At 37.9% G+C, this 15,496-nt stretch overlaps 1 protein-coding gene across 1 annotated transcript in view; it reads right to left on the bottom strand.

Annotated features, from left to right (window-relative positions):
* The window catches only part of LOC119511435 (myosin heavy chain IB-like), a 38,777-nt gene extending 23,408 nt beyond the window's left edge, over positions 1-15,369 (bottom strand). Inside the window, exons 1-2 of the mRNA XM_037805798.1 lie at positions 15,365-15,369; positions 15,059-15,127 (exon numbers count right to left, since the gene is read on the bottom strand). Of these exons, the coding sequence (XP_037661726.1) occupies positions 15,059-15,127; positions 15,365-15,369 (74 nt within the window). The remainder of the gene's footprint in view (positions 1-15,058; positions 15,128-15,364) is intronic.
* Positions 15,370-15,496: the final 127 nt, after the last annotated feature.

Below are 15,496 nucleotides of genomic sequence, written 5' to 3'. Positions count from 1 at the left end.
AGAGTTACCATTACCCTTATTGGGTAAAATGGAAAAAAATAATGGGTGGCTAATAGAGTTGGGATGCCTAGTGTCCTAAAATGCATCATCTTCCCAATTCCACCCAAGACTGGCATAAGGCAAAGTTTTCCCTCTCCCCAATTAAGTCCACCTGCATCAGACAACAAAGCCATTAACATAACTTGGTCTGGGTGCATGAGTCTCCTCATCAGGTTTCTCCTGACCAAAGTTTTACTTCCATGTAGAAGAACAAAGAGACAACAATGCAGAATCTTAGCAAAGACCATTTTGACTCCTGGAAATCAAATCTCCCCCTTGAGACAATTAAAATACTTATCTGTGTAATGATAAGTTGGTGAGAAATTGAACGGAACTGCATTGTGATGATGTTTAGTCTAAAGGATTTAAGTCTTTTTCTGTCTTCCTGCTTTCTACTCACCAAATTACCCTCTTACCATCATTGAGTGTGGATATGATTTCAATGTGTGACACTGACTATCTCAAACATCCTTGCTGCTGTAAGACTGAAGAGAAAATTTTGCATCAGAATAACTCTATTTGGATTCCAGGGATTCCTTTTGTAAACCAAAAGGACCTTGGGAGGCAAATTTGCAGCTCTAAATGCTTACATTAAAAAAAAAGAAAGACTTCAGATCAAAGATCTAAACTCAAAATGGGAAGAACCAGAAAAAGAAATGCAAACTAAACCCAAGCAAGCACAAGGAAGGAAATAACAAAACTTAGAACAAATATAAATGAAATAGAGAATAACAACAATGAATAGCAAAACAAAAAGTTAAAAGTTGGTGTTATGAATAGATCAGTAAAATTGAGTACTCTTTAGCTAGACTGACAAAGAAAAAAGAAGAGGACACAGGTAACTAAAGTCAGACATAAAAAGGGAGAAATTACTACCAACCATGCTAAAATAAACAGAACTGTGTTTATCATGAACAACTGTATGCCAACAAATTAGATAACCTAGATGAAATGAACAAATTCCCAGAAACACACAGACAACCTAAACTGACTCAAGAAGAAATAGAGATCTTAACAAACCAATTACTAGCAAAGAAATTAGTCAAAACCACCTAAGAAAGAAAAGCCCAGGACCAGATGGCTTCACAGGGGAGCTTTGCCAAACATTCCAAGATGACTTAACTCCAATTCTACTGAAACTCCTCAAAATAAAATGAAGAGGAAAGAATACCCCCTAATTCATTCTATGAGACCAATATCACACTCCTACCAAGCCAGAGAAAGATGCCACAAGAAAATTAAAAACTAGTATCTCTTATGAATGTAGATGCAAAATTCTTCACCAAAATACTAGCAAACCATGCCCCACAGAACATTAAAAGAATTATGTACCATGATTGTGTGATTTATCCCTAGTATGCAAATTTGGTTCCATTAGAAAATCAATTAATGTAATATAGCACATTAACAGAACAAAGGAAAAAAAATCACATGATAATATCAATTGATTCAGAAAACTCATTTCACAAAATCCATCACCCCTTATTGGTTAAGAAATAAAACACACAAAAGACTAGGAATAGAAAGAAACTTCCTCCACATGATAAAGGGCATATTTGAAAAACTAACAGCTAACATCATACTCAATGGCAAAATACTGAAAGTATTTAAGATCAGGAACAAGGCAAGGAAGCCCACTGTCACCAATATTATTCTACATTGTACTGGAAATTCTAGTCAGAGCAAATAAGCCTGAAAAAGAAATAAATGCCACCCAACTTGGTAAGGAAGAAATAAAACTAACCACATTTGCAGATGGCATGATCCTATATACAGAAAATTTCTTAGAGCTAATAAATGGATTCATCTAAGTGGTGTTATACAAGAGCAACAACCAATATTTGTTATTATTTCCATATACAGGCAATAAACAACTGGAATAAGAAATCAATAAATAATTCCATTATAATGCCAGCTAAAAGAATCAAATATTTTGAAATAAATCTAATCAAGGATGTAAAGGACTTGTATACACAAAACTGCAAAATATTGCTAAAAGAAATAAAATGAAACCTGAATAAATGGAAGGATAGAGCATGTTCATAGACTGGCAGGTTAAATGTCAAGATGTCAATCCAAATCAAAGCACTATATAGATTCAACACAATTCCAGTCCAATTCCAACAACAATCCTTGCATAAATGGAATTGCTAGTCATCAAATTTATATGGGTGGGTAAGATGCACTAAATAGCCAATGCCATTTGGAAAAAGAATGAAGTTGGAGGACTCACAGTTCCTGATTTTAAAGCTTATTACAAGCCACAGTAAGCAAAACAACATGATACTGGCACAAGTACAGACAAATATACCAATGGAATCAAACTGAATGATCACAAATCTAACTTCTCATTTATGCCCCACTGATTTTTGACAAGTAGCAAAAACCACTTTATTGGGAAAAAATAGTCTCTTGAATAAGTGGTGCTGGGAAAACCTTATCTCATTTTGAAAAGAGAAGGAGGAGGAGGAGGAGGAGGACCCCTGCCTCATGCCTTATATAAAAATCAACTCAGAATGAATTAAAGACCTAAATAGAAGAGCCAGAACTATCAAACCCCTGGAGAAAAACCTAGGGAAGCATCCTAAGGACCTTGTATTAGGCAACGGTTTCTTACACATTACACTCAAAGCATAAGCAAAAAAAGAAAAAAAAGAAAGAAAAATATATTAATGGGACATCATCAAAATTAAACAGTTTTTAGCCTCAAAGGGCTTTATCATGAAAATAAAATGACAACATACACAATGGAAGAAAATATTTGGAGACCACATATCTGAGTAAGGTTTACTATCCAAAATATAGAAAGAAATCCTTCAAATTAACAACAAATAGTCAAGCAATGAAATTTTTTTTATCTTCATTTTATTGAGATATATTCACATACCACGCAGTCATACAAAACAAATCGTACATTCGATTGTTCACAGTACCATTACATAGTTGTACATTCATCACCTAAATCAATCCCTGACACCTTCATTAGCACACACACAAAAATAACAAGAATAATAATTAGAGTGAAAAAGAGCAATTGAAGTAAAAAAGAACACTGGGTACCTTTGTCTGTTCGTTTCCTTCCCCTATTTTTCTGCTCATCCATTCATAAACTAGACAAAGTGGAGTGTGGTCCTTATGGCTTTCCCAATCCCATTGTCACCCCTCATAAGCTACATTTTTATACAATTGTCTTCGAGATTCATGGGTTCTGGGTTGTAGTTTGATAGTTTCAGGTATCCACCACCAGCTACCCCAATTCTTTAGAACCTAAAAAGGGTTGTCTAAAGTGTGCGTAAGAGTGCCCACCAGAGTGACCTCTCGGCTCCTTTTGGAATCTCTCTGCTACTGAAGCTTATTTCATTTCCTTTCACATCCCCCTTTTGGTCAAGAAGATGTTCTCCGTCCCATGATGCCGGGTCTGAATTCCTCCCCGGGAGTCATATTCCACGTTGCCAGGGAGATTCACTCCCCTGGGTGTCTGATCCCACATAGTGGGGAGGGCAGTGATTTCACCTTTCAAGTTGGCTTAGCCAGAGAGAGAGGGCCACAGCTGAGCAACAAAGAGGCATTCGGGAGGAGGCTCTTAGACACAACCATAGGGAGGCCTAGCCTCTCCTTTGCAGCAACCGTCTTCCCAAGGGTAAAACCTGTGGTAGAGGGCTCAACCCATCAAACCACCAGTCCCCTATGTCTGTGGTCACGTTAGCAACCATGGAGGTGGGGTAGGCCAGTACCCCTGCATTATCCACAGGCTCCTCAAGGGGGCACTACATCTTTTTTTCCTTGTTTTTCTTTTTTTTTTTTTTTTTTAACTTTCCCTTCTTTTTTAAATCAACTGTATGAAAAAATAGTTAAAAAGAAAACAAACATACAATAAACGAACATTTCAAAGAGACCATAACACGGAAGTAAGAAAAAGACAGCTAACCTAAGATAACTGCTTAACTTCCAACATGTTCCTACTTTACCCCAAGAAAGTTACCTAATATAGCAACATTTCTGTGAACTTGTTCCTACTACATCCATCAGAAATTAACAGACCATAGTCATTCCTGGGCATCCCCAGAAGGTTAAATAGCTTATCTGTTCTCCTTGGATTATTGTTCCCCCTTCCTTAAATGCTCTCTATTCCTAGTTCCCCTACATTCTACAATATAAACCATTTGTTTTACATTTTTCAAAGTTCACATTAGTGGTAGCATATAATATTTCTCTTTATGTGCCTGGCTTATTTCGCTCAGCATTATGTCTTCAAGGTTCATCCATGTTGTCATATGTTTCACGAGATCGCTCCTTCTTACTGCCACGTAGTATTCCATCGTGTGTATATACCACATTTTATTTATCCACTCATCTGTTGAAGGACATTTGGGTTGTTTCCATCTCTTGGCAATTGTGAATAATGCTGCTATGGACGTTGGCGTGCAGATATCTGTTCGTGTCACTGCTTTCCGATCTTCCGGGTATATACCGAGAAGTGCAATCACTGGATCGAATGGTAACTCTATATCTAGTTTTCTAAGGAACTGCCAGACTGACTTCCAGACAGGCTGAACCATTATACAGTCCCACCAACAATGAATAAGACTTCCAATTTCTCCACATCACCTCCAGCATTTGTAGTTTCCTGTTTTTTTAATGGCAGCCATTCTAACCGGTGTTAGATGGTATCTCATTGTGGTCTCAATTTGCATCTCTCTAATAGCTAGTGAAGCTGAACATTTTTTCATGTGTTTCTTGGCCATTTGTATTTCCTCTTCAGAGAACTGTCTTTTCATATCTTTTGCCCATTTTATAATTGGGCCGTCTGTACTATTGTCATTGAGTTGTAGGATTTCTTTATATATACAAGATATCAGTCTTTTGTCAGATACATGGTTTCCAAAAATTTTCTCCCATTGAGTTGGCTGCCTCTTTACCTTTTTGAGAAATTCCTTTGAGGTGCAGAAACTTCTAAGCTTGAGGAGTTCCCATTTATCTATTTTTTCTTTTGTTGCTTGTGCTTTGGGTGTAAAGTCTAGGAAGTGGCCGCCTAATACAAGGTCTTGAAGATGTTTTCCTACATTATCTTCTAGGAGTTTTATGGTACTTTCTTTTATATTGAGATCTTTCATCCATTTTGAGTTAATTTTTGTGTAGGGTGTGAGGTAGGTGTCCTCTTTCATTCTTTTGGATATGGATATCCAACTCTCCCAGCCCCATTTGTTGAAAAGACCATTATGACTCAGTTCAGTGACTTTGGGGGCCTTATCAAAGATCAGTTGGCCATAGATCTGAGGGTCTATCTCTGAATTTTCAATTCGATTCCATTGATCTATATGTCTATCTTTGTGCCACTACCATGCTGTTTTGGCAACTGTGGCTTTATAATAAGCTTCAAAGTCAGGGAGTGTAAGTCCTCCCACTTCGTTTTTCTTTTTTAGAGTGTCTTTAGCAATTTGAGGCATCTTCCCTTTCCAAACAAATTTGATAACTAGCTTTTCCAAGTCTGCAAAGTAGGTTGTTGGAATTTTGATTGGGATTGCATTGAATCTGTAGATGAGTTTGGGTAGAATTGACATCTTAATGACATTTAGTCTTCCTATCCATAAACATGGAATATTTTTCCAATTTTTAAGGTCCCCTTCTATTTCTTTTAGTAGAGTTATGTAGTTTTCTTTGTATAGGTCTTTTACATCTTTGGTTAAGTTTATTCCTAGGTACTTGATTTTTTTAGTTGCTATTGAAAATGGTATCTTTTTCTTGAGTGTCTCTTCAGTTTGTTCATTTCTAGCATATAGAAACATTACTGACTTATGTGCATTAATCTTGTATCCCGCTACTTTGCTAAATTTGTTTATTAGCTCTAGTATCTGTATCATTGATTTCTCAGGGTTTTCTAGATATAAGATCATATGATCTACAAACAATGACAGTTTTACTTCTTCTTTTCCAATTTGGATGCCTTTTATTTCTTTGTCTTGCCGGATTGCCCTGGCTAGCACTTCCAGCACAATGTTGAATAACAGGGGTGACAGCGGGCATCCTTGTCTTGTTCCTGATCTTAGAGGGAAGGCTTTCAGTCTCTCACCATTGAGTACTATGCTGGCTGTGGATTTTTCATATATGCTCTTTATCATGTTGAGGAAGTTTCCTTCAATTCCTACCTTTTGAAGTGTTTTTATCAAAAAGGGATGTTGGATTTTGTCAAATGCTTTTTCAGCATCTATTGAGATGATCAATTGATTTTTCCCTTTTGACTTGTTAATGTGTTGTAATACATTGATCGATTTTCTTATGTTGAGCCATCCTTGCATGCCTGGAATGAACCCCACTTGGTCATGGTGTATGATTTTTTTAATGTGTCTTTGGATTCGATTTGCAAGTATTTTGTTGAGGATTTTTGCATCTATATTCATTAGGGAGATTGGCCGGTAGTTTTCCTTTTTTGTAGCATCTTTGCCTGGTTTTGGTATTAGATTGATGTTAGCTTCATAAAATGAGTTAGGTAGTGTTCCATTTTCTTCAGTGTTTTGAAAGAGTTTGAGTAAGATTGGTGTCAGTTCTTTCTGGAAAGTTTGGTAGAATTCCCCTGTGAAGCCATCCGGCCCTGGGAATTTATTTGTGGGAAGATTTTTGATGACTGATTGGATCTCTTTGCTTGTGATGGGTTGGTTGAGGTCTTCTATTTCTTCTCTGGTCAGCCTAGGTTGTTCATATGTTTCCAGGAAATTGTCCATTTCTTGTACATTATCCAGTTTGTTGCCATACAGTTGTTCATAGTATCCTCTTATATTTTTTTTAATTTCTTCAGGATCTGCAGTTATATCACCTTTTTCATTCATTATTTTGTTTATATGGGTCTTCTCTCTTTTTGATTTTGTCAGTCTAGCTAGGGGCTTGTCAATCTTGTTGATCTTCTCAAAGAACCAACTTTTGGTGATATTTATCCTCTCTATTGTTTTTTTGTTCTCTATGTCATTTATTTCTGCTTTAATCCTTGTTATTTCTTCTCTTGTACTTGGTTTAGGATTGGTTTGCTGTTCATTTTCTAGCTTCTTCAGTTGATCCATTAGTTCTTTGATTTTGGCTCTTTCTTCCTTTTTAATATATGCATTTAGTGCTATAAATTTCCCCCTCAGTACTGCTTTTGCTGCATCCCATAGGTTTTGGTATGTTGTGTTCTCATTTTCATTCGTCTCTATATATTTAGCAATTTCTCTTGCTATTTTTTCTTTAACCCACTGATTGTTTAAGAGTGTATTGTTTAACCTCCAGGTATTTGTGAATTTTCTAAGTCTCTGATGGTTATTGACTTCTAATTGTATTCCATTGTGGTCAGAGAATGTGCTTTGAATAATTTCTATCTTTTTAAATTTATTGAGGCTTGTTTTATGTCCCAGCATATGATCTATTCTGGAGAAAGTTCCGTGAGCACTAGAAAAGTATGTGTATCCTGGTGATATGGGATGTAATGTTCTGTATATGTCTGTTAAATCTAATTCATTTATCAGATTGTTTAGGTTTTCAATTTCCTTATTGGTCTTCTGTCTGGTTGATCTATCTATAGGAGAGAGTGATGTGTTGAAGTCTCCCACAATTACTGTGGAAACATCAATTGCTTCCTTTAGTTTTGCCAGTGTTTCTCTCATGTATTTTGTGGCACCTTGATTGGGTGCATAGACATTTACGATTGTTATTTCTTCTTGTTGAATTGCCCCTTTTATTAGTATGTAGTGGCCTTCTTTGTCTCTTGAAACATCCCTGCATTTACAGTCTATTTTATCTGAGATTAATATTGCTACACCTGCTTTCTTTTGGCTGTAGCTTGCATGAAATATTTTTTTCCATCCTTTCACTTTCAGTTTCTTTGTGTCCCTGTGTCTAAGATGAGTCTCTTGTATGCAACATATTGATGGTTCATTTTTTTTGATCCATTCTGTGAATCTATATCTTTTAATTGGGGAGTTTAATCCATTTACATTCAGCGTTATAACCGTGAAGGCATTTCTTGAATCAGCCATCTTATCCTTTGGTTTATTTTTGTCATATTTTTCCCCTCTCTATTAATATCCTTTATTGTACCCTTACCGAATCTCTTTAGTACTGAACCTTTCTCCATGTCTGTCTGTCCTTTCTGTGTTTCTCTGTCTGTAGTGCTCCCTTTAGTATCTCCAGTAGGGCAGGTCTCTTGTTAGCAAATTCTCTCAGCATTTGTTTATCTGTGAAAAATTTAAGCTCTCCCTCAAATTTGAAGGAGAGCTTTGCTGGATAAAGTATTCTTGGTTGGAAATTTTTCTCATTCAGAATTTTAAATATATCGTGCCACTGCCTTCTCGCCTCCATGGTGGCTGCTGAGTAGTCACTACTTAGTCTTATGCTGTTTCCTTTGTATGTGCTGAATTGCTTTTCTCTTGCTGCTTTCAGAACTTGCTCCTTCTCTTCTGTGTTTCACAGTGTGATCAGAATATGGCTCGGAGTGGGTTTATTTGGATTTATTCTATTTGGAGTTCGCTGAGCATTTATGATTTGTGTATTTATGTTGTTTAGAAGATTTGGGAAGTTTTCCCCAACAATTTCTTTGAATACTCTTCCTAGACCTTTACCCTTTTCTTCCCCTCCTGGGACACCAATGAGTCTTATATTTGGACGTTTCATATTATCTATCATATCCCTGAGGTCCATTTTGATTTTTTCAATTTTTTTCCCCATTCTTTCTTTTATGCTTTTATTTTCCATTCTGTCATCTTCCAGGTCACTGATTCGTTGTTCAACTTCCTCTAGTCTTGTACTATGAGTGTCCAGAATCTTTTTAATTTGGTCAACAGTTTCTTTAATTTCCATAAGATCATCCATTTTTTTATTTAGTCTTGCAATGTCTTCTTTATGCTCTTCTAGGGTCTTCTTGATTTCCTTTGTCTCCCATACTATGGTCTCATTGTTCATCTTTAGTTCTTTGAGTAGCTGCTCTAGGTGCTGTGTCTCTTCTGGTCTTTTGATTTGGGTGCTTGGGCTTGGGTTATCCATATCGTCTGGTTTTTTTCATATGCTTTATAATTTCTGTTGTTTTTGGCCTCGTGGCATTTGCTGAACTTGATAGGGTTCTTTTAGGATTTCTAGACCAATTGAAGTCCTTATCTCTAATTTATCAGATCTACAGCTTCGTGGAGTACACTTTCTCTAACTAACCAGCAGGTGGCGTCCACGAGCCACCTGTTCTCCACAAGGCAGTTCTCCCCTGCTTAGCCTTTTTGGTGAGTGGGGGAGTGAGTCTTGTGGGGTCCAATTGGTGTACCAAGCTTGCGTGTGTAGTTGGTGTTGCTGCCCTGTATATGGGGCGTGTTTCTGGGCAGTCAGGGAGGAGGGGTGGCCCTAACAATCAAATCTCCCTGACGATCCTAGAGTTTTAAAGCTGCTGCAATAGTCTAATCCTTCAGTTCAGTCCTGCCACAGTTTGTCTCTGCCACTGACCCACAAGTCCTTGGTATTGGCGTATGGCTCCTGAGACTTGGAAGTGGGCCCCTCTTCCAGGCTGTGCACCCCAGGTCCTCTGTTGAGGGATGACTGTGCTATGTCACAGGTGAGTGCCGTCCCCTCAGGGCAGTTCTGGGCTGCAGGGCTGTGTAGGGAGGCTCCCAGTCTGCTGAAATGATGGCTGAATGTGGCTTTGTTAATTCACACTGCTCCACCTTCCCAACTCTGGGACAATCAGCTGAGGTTGCAGGGAAGGCTAATGTCCACGCCCAGTTTTGTGATGTGTGCCTGTTATTTGAAGCGCTTCCATCACACTGGGTTGTCGGGGGAACTCTGGGCTATGGGGCTGGCGATGGGCAGGAGTGTTTCCTGTCCACCAGGATGATGGCTGTGAGTGGACACCCCCCCCTTTTCTTGGGAAGTTGTGGTGTTTAGTGAATTTTCTCAGCCACTGGATTATTGACTTTTGTCTCAGAGCTCTCTTAGTTCTGCTCTTGTCTTGACCTGCCCAAATTGCACGTCTTTGAAGCTTTCTGTATTGGGCTTCTTAGAGTAATTGTTTTAGAAAAAGAAAAAAGGATTAAAAAAAAAAAAAAAAAAACGTGCTGGGCCCTCCTCAGAGATCTAATGGGTTATTGAAATGCTAAGAGACAAAGCAATTAGGGCCATTAAGGAAAGTTCCACAGGGCAGAGAGATCAGCTTTTCTTCAGGATTTGCATATGAGCCTCAGGGCCTGAGCTCTGCCCTTCCCCTTTCTATGTTCACCAGAACTCCAAAAATCCTCCGCTTTTATTTTGGAGTTTTTCGTGTTGTTTTTTTCTATGCCTGGCTCCTCTCTGCTGGGCTGGCTGCTCTCAGATTCTCCGGTGTCTGGTCTCAGTCTATCTATGGTTGGAGTTTGGATCAGTAGAATGAGTTTCTGATAAGGGCTGCCACTGCAGTTCTCCCTTCTCCTTCCCGGAGCTGACAGCCCCTCCTCCCACGGGACTGAGCCTGGCAGGGAGGGGTGCGGGTCCCCTGGCCACAAAAACTTACAGATTTCGCTGATCTCAGCAGTTCCACGTTTTCATGAGTGTTGTATGAAGTATGCCCAAAGTCAGATTGCTCTGTGGTGTCCAGTCCACGCAGTTCCTGGCTTTCTACCTACTTTCCTGGAGGAGTAACTAAAACATACAGCTCACTAGTCCACCATCTTGCCCCCGCAATGAAATTTTAAAAATGAGCAAAAGACTTGAATAGATGCCTCTCCAAAGAAAATAAACTAACGACAAGAAAGCACATGAGAAGATACTCAACATTATTAACCATCAGGGAAATGCAAATCAAATCCCAATGAGATACCATTTCACACCCATTAGAATGGCTGCTATGAAAAAAAAACAGAAAATGCAAGTGTTGGAGAGGATGTGGAGAAAGAGGGACACTCATTCATTGCTGGTGGCAATTTAAAATCACACAGCTGGTGTAGAAGACAGTTTGGCAGTTCCCCAGAAAGTTTAGCTTAGAATTACCATTTGATCTGTCTATCCCACTTCTGGGTTTATACTGAAAACTGAACTGAAAGCAGGGATTCCAACACAAGTTTGCACACAAACACACATTTAATATTCATAGCAACATTCTTCACAATTGCCAAAAAGATGGAAGCAACCCAAGTGTCCATTAACTGATGAATGGATAAACAAAACATGGCATAAACATATAATGGAATATTATTCTGCTGTAAAAAGGAATGAATTTCTGATACCTGTGACAACATAGATGGACCTTAAAGACATCATATTGTGTGATATAATGCCAGACATCAAAGGACAAATAATGATGATCTCATTGATTTGGAATAATTGGAACAAAAAACCTCATAGAATCAAAACCTAGAATATAGGTTACCAGAGGATGGGTTAGATATAATGAACAGGAAGTTATGGTTTCAAATTTACAGGGTTCCTATTTGAAATAATGGAAATGTTTTCATAATGAATGGTGATGATAGTAGATCAACATTGTGAACATAATTAACAGCAGCAAAATGTATATCTGAATGTAGTTAAAAGAGGAAATGTCAGATTGTACATATGTTAACAAAATAAAAATGTTTAAAAAGGAACTGCACTATAAAAACAGTGAAGCCTAAGATAAACCATGATCTATAGTTAATAGTATGCTTATTAAAATATGCTTTCAACTATAGTAACATGTTCCAAACCAATGCAATGTAGTAATAATAGGGTGGTTTCTGGGAATCCTGTATTTTATGCATGATTGTTCTGTAAACCTACAACTTCTCTAATAAAGGAAACAAAAAAAGAATCATAAAAATGAACAGGATCTGGACAACTGTCATCTGGAATATGTGGTGAAATATTCCAGGAACAATATAAAGCATGAGAGCTTCCAGGAAAAATCCATCAAAAGGATGTGGATGTAAAGGAAATTAATATCAGATGATAGAAGACCTGGGATGAGCACACTAAGGAGCTGTGCATTTATCCATTTCCAATGGTGTTTGGGATTGAATCATGCCCTCCATAAAGACATATGCAAGTCCTAATCCCCAGTCTTATGGATGTGAACTAATTGTCAGTAGTATGTTTGAAGATGTTAAAGCCAAACTGAATCAGAGGGGACTTAGTTCAATATGACTGGAGACCTTATACACAGGAAATTGGACATGATAATAGTAGATGGTAATGGAGGAGAGAGGAGTGAGATTGCCATGTGAAAAAGCTGCCACCAGAACACTACAGGCTTCAGAGAAAGCCAGATCTTGCAATACCTTAATGTTGGACATCTAGCCTCTAAACTCTGAGTCACTAAATTCCTGTTGTTTAAGTCAATCAAGTTGTGATATTTGTTGTAACATCCCTGGCAAACTAAGACAAAAAGAGAGACATTGAAGACTTGGCAAGATAAGAATTATGTTTTCTGGCAGGATTAATCTGATAGCAGAATTCAGGATATATCTAACTCACCAGGTCTTAGAAGGAGGAAAAATTATTGGCTAATGCCTTTATTGTTTTTATAGGAAAAGGGATTTTGAATAAGCCATTCATGGGAATAGGATAAGAGAAGAGGAGATATGTGCATGAAAAATTAGTCAATCTTCTCCCATTCACATGCCAATGCCCTGAGATCCTTTTACAGCCTCCACTCATGTTGTAATTGTTAAAATAATGAGAAGTATCTTTTCATAGTTTAAACTAATTCATAGTGACCAGATTCTCACATGCATTAGGGGTTGTTCACATAAAATTGTAGCTGAGGGAAGAGTTAGTGTCACAGAGATGAACAAAAACACAGAAGTCAAAAAATGGGCAAAAATAATGTTCAGGGAAATGAAAATTAACACAAAATTTCAGGTTAAACTTTTTAGTGGTTTTTTAAGCTTTGTGTATCCAGATACCATTGAGGAGCCAAATGAAAACTATGAAGAACATCCTAGGTATTCTCAAAACTAAGGTGAAAACCATTGTTGTAGAGTAGCTATTCTGAGATTCTGGTAAGTATCAATTAGGCAGTTCCTCAGGTATGATATTGTGCCAGCTTGAATGTATTATGTCCCTCAGAAAAAGCCATATTCTTTGATGCATTCTTGTGGGGGAGACATATTTTGGGGGATTAAATTGGACCATTTCAATTAGGTTGTTTCCATGGAAATGCATCCCACCCAAATGTTGGTGATAACTCTGACTGGATAATTTCCATGAGGGTGTGGCTCCACCCATTCAGCATAGGCCTTGATTAGTTAACTGGAGTATTATAAGCTCAGACAGAAGGAGCGAGCTTGCTACAACCAAGAGGGACACTCTGAAGAATGCCCAGGAGCTGAGAGAGGAGCTACAGTTTGAAGATGGCCATTGAAAGCAGACTCTTGCTCTGTAGACGCTAAGAGGGAACAAATACCCCAAGAGCAACTGAGTGACATTTTGAAGAGGAGCTGCAGCCTAGAGAGGAATGTCCTGGGAGAAAGCCATTTTGAAACCAGAACTTGGAGCAGACACCAGCCACGTGCCTTCCCAGCTAACAGAGGTTTTCCAGATGCCACTGGCCATCCTATAGTGAAGGCACCCAATTGTTGATGCATTACCTTGGATATGTTATGGCCTTAAGACTGTAACTGTGTAACCAAATAAACCCCCTTTTATAAAAGCCAGTCCATTTCTGGTGTTTTGCATTCTGGCAGCATTAGCAAACTAGAACAGATATATACTAATAATTTATATTACTTATAAAATATATGGCTAAAGCATTACTTACATGAACTGTTGTTAGAACAGCACATGGGTGAAATGCTAAAAATAAATGTCATCCTGTGTCACTTAACATACATGCTTTTCTATATCATTGTATCTCTCTCCAGAGAGCAGTAAAAATGAAGAGCAAGTATTTTCAAGTTAATGGACATGTAAGATCTGGAATAATTTTAAAGTAAAAGACAAAAGTTCATATGAATATATCAAAACATATACCAAGTCTAATTTTATATGATCACTTTATTTACAGGTAGTCTTTGTGAAATTTGGCATGAGAGCCAACATTTCTTTCAGAAACATTACTTTTTTCCATCATATTATCTGCTTGTTTCCAGTACCATTTTATTGACTATAGCCAACTATCAAAAATACATGTAAAAAACTGAATATTATTTAGGCAAAACATGAAAGTACTTACCATGAAATTAAATAATTTAAATAAAGAAAATGTTATGTGTCCAATAAATTGTATTTAAGAGAATAGAATCTGAAGCCAGACTATCTGAGATTGAATCCCAGCCTCTTTACCATAGCGCTATGGCTCTTGGTTGTCATGTTATTATCCATATTATCAAATGGAAATAATAACAGTACCCAAATCAGTAAGATTGTTGTACATATAAATAAATTAATATATGCAAGGCACTTAGAATAGTACCTAGCATTTAAGAAGCATTGCAGGAGTCTTTGCATAGTTGTTATTACTATCAAGTGTGATGACAAAAAGATCCAGGGATTTCAACTAATAAGTCTTTGCTATTTTTCTAATCATATTCTTCAAAATGGGTCAAAATATAGAATACTCAGGGCCCATGGCTTTGCCTTTATGGCATTTTACTTTTACTTCTTGTTGAAGGAGAAAGAAAAAAAAACATACACCTATCATTTATGGTGAACTTTTTTTGAGGTATAGGGGCAAATTTCCTATTCAAATTGTGGATCTGGTGGGGGGAGTTCTTGATTTTCCATTACAGAGGAGGGTGGCTTTGCTCTGCACCTCTAGTAAGCCTCTGTTTTATAAAGATGCAGAGAAGAGTTAACAAATTCACCCAAAAGTTATGAAATGTTTTCTATTTGTCCCTGTAAATCTTCAGTGTTTTTCATCGTTCTCCCTTTGCCCAGGGAAACTGACCCATAAGGATGACCTCAGAAGGGCTCTCAAGTGTTCTGGTTCCATTGGATTTGGCCAATGGAGAGTCCTGGGACAGAGGAGGGAAGGAGAATGAGGCTGAGATCTTTACTCCCTTGGCTCCCTTCCTGCAAGGTTACCTTGAGCTGCCTGTGTCCCTCAACCAAGGAAACTGCACCTCACCATGTGGGCAGCTCCACAGGAAGCTCCCTTTGGGTCCCAGGAGCTGCTTCTTTGCCTTTTCCTTTAGGCCTAAGGGTAAGATAATAACCGTAGGCCACTAATACTTATAGTTCCCCCCCACCACACACACACACACATACTTTTGGAGAATAGCTTTCTTGAATTATTGTATTTGAGTGTTCTGTTTTCTGTTGGTTTCATGACTGATAAAATACTTTATGTAAGTGCCATTATAGTGGGACCCTAAAATTCTTTGCCTTCAATATCAAAGACTGGACTCTGAAATCTCTGTTCAGGGGTACTTACGTCATGTTGGGTGAATTCTGTTCCTACTAAAACAGTAGTCAACAATGAAAGTTATTTCTCTCATAAAGAGCTCCTCAGGGTGCTCAAAACTACCTACATCAGGAAAATGCTTGATTGTGACACACTGAGAAG

The sequence above is a fragment of the Choloepus didactylus genome, chromosome 16, assembly GCF_015220235.1.
Source record: "Choloepus didactylus isolate mChoDid1 chromosome 16, mChoDid1.pri, whole genome shotgun sequence".
Lineage (NCBI taxonomy): Eukaryota > Metazoa > Chordata > Mammalia > Pilosa > Megalonychidae > Choloepus > Choloepus didactylus.
Note: the sequence above shows the minus strand (reverse complement) of the source record. Positions and strands in the feature narration are given on the sequence as shown.